Raw genomic sequence first — 6,187 nt, forward strand, 5'->3', positions numbered from 1 at the left:
GCTCTCGTTCCACTTTCTGGCGCCTTCCTAGAGCCAATGGAAGCCTTAGAAAATGTCATGTTACAGCAGAGATGCTGTATTTTTGATAGAGATGCCCTAGAAGGAGAACAAATTGTCAGACAGGGCACTTCCTGTATAGAATCTTCTCAGGTTTTGGCCTGCCATATGAGTTCTGTTATACTCACAGACATCATTCAAACAGTTTTAGAAACTTTAGAGTGTTTTCTATCCAAATCTACTAATTATACATATTCTAGTTTCTGGGCAGGAGTAGTAACCAGATTAAATCGGGTACGTTTTTTATCCGGCCGTAAAAATACTGCCCCCTATCCCAAACAGGTTCAGAAACATAACAGTACCTCAGTCAGTTATAATTATCACGAGACAATGAATAATGAGACAACTCTATCTTTTAAAGAGACAATGTTCGAAAAACACTGCATCTATCATTAGTCATTATGAGAGTGATTCATTTGACAAAAGTGATTCTGAGTAGCCTATAGTATACCACAAAGAACTTTGATCAAGTGGTTCACTTTCTGCATGATACAAACAAGGCACTTTATATCATGCGTTAAACAAGGAAATCGACACATAAAGAAACATCTTATGAGACACTCCTGCTAACATCACCAACAGTCCAAACAAAGCCTTCATGTCTCTTCATAACACAGGGCTCAAGTCAGCAAATTAAGCTATACTGTACTTTACCAAAATCCTAAATATTTCATTCTGTGCTGATTTTCCATAAGGAAAGAGGAACTTAAATGCATGTATCTTGATGTGTAATATCAGATAAGTTGTAAAAAAGTGATGTGAGGCTACACTCTTAGAAAAAAAGTTTATATCTAGAACTTAAAAGTGTTCTTCGGCTGTCCCCTTTCCACGGAGGGTTCTATATGGAATTCACCTCTAAGAGTGTACTTCTGATTGTAAATAAATATTCTGCCTGAGAAAATGACACCTCGTTTGTTTTGTCAGGGCAGTGGTCAGCTCTAACATATTGAACAAGCTGTTCATCACTGACATTAACACAGTACCTTCTTCACAATTAGTCGGCTCTTTCAGTCCATTTAAGATTGTGACATTATAAAAAAGAAATGAAGGAGAAAGAAAGAAAGGGGATTTAAGAGGAGGAGAGGTGAGAGAAATAAATGATGTTTCCCAGATGGTTGTTTGCGACACATGCGATGGCATCGACCGGTTGTAACTGATTCCTTTTGGGTTGCAGCTAGACAGAATAACAATATATCATTATGGACTGAATTTATATAGCAATTCCTGGGAGGTCAAACCGTGATGAATTGGGTTTGTTTATTAGAAGCAAATTTAGAAAATAACAAAAAAAAGAACCATTCTTTCATAGAGGGCACACTAGCGGGCCATCCTTTCAATCACAAACTTCTGCAGTGAATGACAACTTTTACTACTGCATAATAACCTTGTTGAGAGTTTGTAAAAAATAAATAATGCATCAATAAATAAAACATTAAATCAGTAACAGAGAGACTATGACAAATGTAGACAGTCCAGTTGTTGGGTTATTTATTTAGGTAAAGAATGTACAAAACCCTCAGCATTGAATGTCATGAAATATAACAGTAATATGGGAAAGTTAATCCAATTCGTTTCAGTAACAAATGTAGGAACAAGGCATCCATACAACTTCAAAAAGACCAACCCTTCGAACATGCAGCTCTCATTGGCCAAGCTGTATTCCAGCATACAAAGTCTCCTCCTGCCCCTCAGGTCTGTCTCTCTCAGTGTTTGGTTTGGCACCCTCCAGCACTACAATCTGTCCATACACCACCTCCTCTGGAGCCTCCCTCTGTTTCCCTCTGTCATCACATTCCAGTTCTGGACTCTCATCAGCATCTGTGTGGAGATGTTTACATTAGTTTTTAGGGGGGGGGGGAATGGTAGGATATTGCACAGATCATTTGTTGTCATTTAACATTTGAGGTATGTAAGCAACTCACATACGCTCTAATGTTGATTTAGAAATAGCATCCATTCACCTCCTTCACATGCACTTGACCAATCTGTAGATATGGAAATAGGCCTATCGAAATGTATCTAGGCCTACACTAATTCAAAGTAGGAACAACAACCTAAAAAAAAATCTAAAATGAGCCACAACACTGAAACAACAGTCACATGAGCTGACTGATTGTTGTAATCAGTGGTGTTGATGTTTATCTTTGACGTTTGTTAGATGTGTTAGATTGTTTGGCTGTCACATTACTGACCTGGTGCCTGTGGAGGGTTCCTCCTCTTGCGAATACAGTAAACTCCCACCACCACTGCAAGGACCAGGACCACAGCTACTAGTGACCCTATGACAGGCCCATAAGATCCTCCTGCATGATATGGTGAGGAGAAATAGCGGTGGTGGGTGGGGGGTTTGACACAGTCCCTCACAAATCATGCATGACAACGTTCAAGCATTCAAGATAAATTGCCTTTGGCTTCTATGGAATATTCTTATTTGGCAAATAGATGTGAGTTTTTTAGCTCCTCACCTCCAATTATCAGTTGTACTCCTCTGGTCTCCAAGTACCTTCCTTCTGAATTATGGATTTCTAAACAATATTTAGCAGAATCACTCCTCTCTGTGTTATTTATTTTAAATGTCCCATTATTGATAAAGAACTCTGATCTGGCTTTAATTAATATATAGGTAACGTTGTTTTTTTTCATTTTGAATATCTTTGAATTAGCACCAGTGGGGTCTTTTGTTAATGTAAGTTCGGATCCTGTGGCATCATTCATCAGCAGGAGATAGACAGTTCCTCCCAGAGCTCCGTAACACGACATGTTCTGTGTAGCATTACAGGATGTCTCCATGCCTGTGGATAGAAAAAATAGCTGTTTTGTTGATAGTGATGAGAAGTGTAAATCCTTTGCTAAAACTTTATTAATAGCATTTATCCAACTGGTGCGTCTAATCCTGAATGCTGATTGTTTAAAACCGCATCCCAGCAGGTGTCTATTACACAAGTTTTGCCACTGGCTATATCTATGACGTTAAAATGCCTATTTACTCTGTTCCATCTGACTGCGCAATCCACTTTCTCAATGTTTTTAATTAAAATATGTCATCAATATTTGAATATGTTGGCAACCCATTGTATAAATGTGATAATTCCTTTGAAGCCGGTGTTTGGAGGATATATTGGCACGGTATGCCGGCCCTCGACTTCGTCTCGGGACTAACAACACCCGTGCCAATATCCTCCAAACACCTGCTTCTCGGAAATTATCACTTAATTCACTTTGTGACATTATGATAGCCCAAACTGATCTTTTGACAAGTAAATCATTTTCTTGAGCTTGTCTTTTAAAATAATTAACCATCAATTTATACTGAACAAAAATATGAACTCAACATGCAACCATTTCAAAGATTTTACTGAGTTAAAGTTCATAGAGGGAAATCAGCCAATCAGCATGAGTTTTTCCCCACAAAAGGGATTTTATTACAGACAGAATGTCACGTTCTGACCTTAGTATGAGGTCATTTTTCCATAGTAGTTTGGTCAGGGCATGACGGGGGTGTTTTTGTCTATGTATTTTGGGTTTTCTGTTTTCTATGTGGGTTGTCGTTCTGTGTTGTATTTTCTATGTTGTGGCCGGGTATGGTTTCCAATCAGAGGCAGGTGTTTTTCGTTGTCTCTGATTGGAAGCCATACTTAGGCAGCCTGTTTTTCATGGGGTTTTGTGGGTGGTTGTTTTCCGTTTCGTTGTTTGTACCTGATGGGACTGTTGTTGGTCGTTTTGTTATTTTGCAAAGTGTTTTCATTAAAAATAAATATGAGCACTTCACACCCCGCATTTTGGTTTCCTTTAAACGACCCTTATTACACAAACTCCTGAGCTCCCCCCTCACCCTCCTCAGACGATCCCACAGGCAAAGAAGCCGGATGTGGATGTCCTGGGCGGGCGTGGTTATGTGTGGTCTGCGGTTGTGAGGCTGGTTGTATGTACTGCTAAATTCTCTAAAACAATGTTGTTAGAGACATTAAAAAGCTTGGGTGGACATTCCTTCAGTCAGCATGTCAATTGCATGCTACCTCAAAACTTGAAACATCTGTGGCATTGTGTTGTGTGACAAAAGTGTCCTTTTATGGTCCCCGGCACAAGGTGCACCTGTGTAATGATCACGCTGTTGAATCAGTTTCCTGATAGGCCACATCTGTCAGGTGGATGGATTATCTTGGCAAAGGAGAAATGCTCACAAACAGCAATGTTGTCATAATCGTCGTAGTGAGTGGACCAAAACGCAGCGGGTATATATATGCTCATCTTCTTTTATTGAAGAAAACAAAAACAAAAATCATCCTGTTATTATTCACGGGTCTTGAACAAACGCCGAAAACCAGTCCTGTAAGGTTCACTGACAATACACGGAGACAACTACCCACAAAACCCATGGAAAAACACCCCTACTAAATAGGACCTTCAATTAGAGGCAATGAGGAACAGCTGCCTCCAATTGAAGGTCAACCCAAGAAACTTAAACATAGAAATAGACACATTAGAACAAACATAGAAATATACTAACATAGAACATAAACCAAAAACCCCGAAACACATAAAACAAACACCCCCTGCCACGCCCTGACCAAACTACAATAACAAATAACCCCCTTTACTGGTCAGGACGTGACAAATGTAAACAAATTTGTGCACAAATGTTGAGAAATAAGCTTTTTGTGCATATGTAACATTTTTGGGATCTTTTATTTCAGCTCATGAAAAATGGGACCAACACTTTACATGTTAGGTTTATATTTTTGTTCAGTATAAATTGCAATGCTCTATGATCCTACATAAGTGACATTGATTTGTGACTGTTACTTTTCTCTTCATAATAGTGTTGCATGCTGCTGTAATTATTCAGTTACACACCATTTATAACACTGGGTTGTTGACGTTTTAATTTTGCATGACCTCCATAGACAAACAGGTATGTATCTCAGTATAGAAAAACATTTTTTATCTTACCATAAGAGGGTTCTGCTGACATAATCAGAAGTCCAAAAATCATTAACATGTTCCTTTACAATGGGTATCTACTGATGTGGCAACTATAGATTCACTATTGAAGTCCCAAACTAGGATTACAAACAACAAACTACCGGCCACATAAGTCAGAATGTCATTAGGCTATTTGAGTAAAACATCTAAATGATCGTGTCATTTCAGGGATGGGGAAGGAAGTGTTTGAACACAACCATGATCTCACTTCTTCATTTCACAGACATAAACATTTTAGTATATAGGATAAGGCATTTTTTTACCTTTAACTAGGCAAGTCAGTTAAGAACAAATTCTTATTTTCAATGACAGGCTAGGAACAGTGGATTAACTGCCTTCAGTGGCAGAATAACTGATTTTTACCTTGTCAGCTTCCAGGATTCGATGTCACAACCTTTCAGTTACTAGTCCAACGCTCTAACCACTAGGCTACCTGCCACCCCGTATATACTTAAGCGAACAAGAGATCTTGAGACTAGATTTATATTAGGGCTATGAGATTTAATGTGATACAAAATAAATTATCACACCAGATTTACACAGTGAGAACTTTGTTTCAGTCTTATACTGTAGGTTATTTAGAGAAACACTATGCCCTTTTAATAGCTGTGTCTGTTACAGTGTTTCTCTGACACAAACTCAAGTCAGTTGTCAAGTGCAAGTTGCAAGAATGGTTGAGAATGTCACGTCCTGGCCAGTATAAGGGTTAATTGTTATTGTAGTTTGGTCAGGACGTGGCAGAGGGTATTCGTTTTATGTGATTCGGGGTGGTGTGTTTGTTGTAGGGGATTTGATTTGTGTATTCCGGGGTTTTTGGGCACTGTTCCTTGTTATGTATGTCTATGATTGATCTAGCTGTTGTATGTCTATGTGTGGTCAATTGGGGTTGGGACTCTCAATTGAAGGCAGGTGTTGTCCATTTGCCTTTGATTGAGAGTCCCATATATTAGGGTGTGTTTGTATGTGTCTTTTGTGGGAGATTGTTTGTGTGCACTGCGTTTGTTTGAGCCTGCCACACTGTTGCCGGTGTAAGTACTGTTTTTGTTTTTTGTTCAAGTGGATGCTTTACATGTTTTCTTTAATAAACATGAGTGTCCACAATCCCGCTGCGCCTTGGTCCTCTTCTCTACATGACAACTTTTGTGAC

General features: G+C 38.9%; 1 protein-coding gene across 1 annotated transcript; it reads right to left on the bottom strand.

The window, feature by feature from the left end:
- Window positions 1-1,523: 1,523 nt before the first annotated feature.
- Window positions 1,524-5,207, bottom strand: LOC106593898 (uncharacterized). The gene is made up of 4 exons (XM_014185278.2): window positions 5,008-5,207; window positions 2,523-2,849; window positions 2,250-2,360; window positions 1,524-1,875 (listed from the first exon to the last, which is right to left on the bottom strand). The coding sequence occupies exons 1-4, from the start codon at window positions 5,054-5,056 to the stop codon at window positions 1,700-1,702; spliced, it is 663 nt and encodes a 220-aa protein (XP_014040753.2). The 5' UTR covers window positions 5,057-5,207; the 3' UTR covers window positions 1,524-1,699.
- Window positions 5,208-6,187: the final 980 nt, after the last annotated feature.

Source organism: Salmo salar, chromosome ssa05 (assembly GCF_905237065.1).
Source record: "Salmo salar chromosome ssa05, Ssal_v3.1, whole genome shotgun sequence".
Classification (NCBI taxonomy): domain Eukaryota; kingdom Metazoa; phylum Chordata; class Actinopteri; order Salmoniformes; family Salmonidae; genus Salmo; species Salmo salar.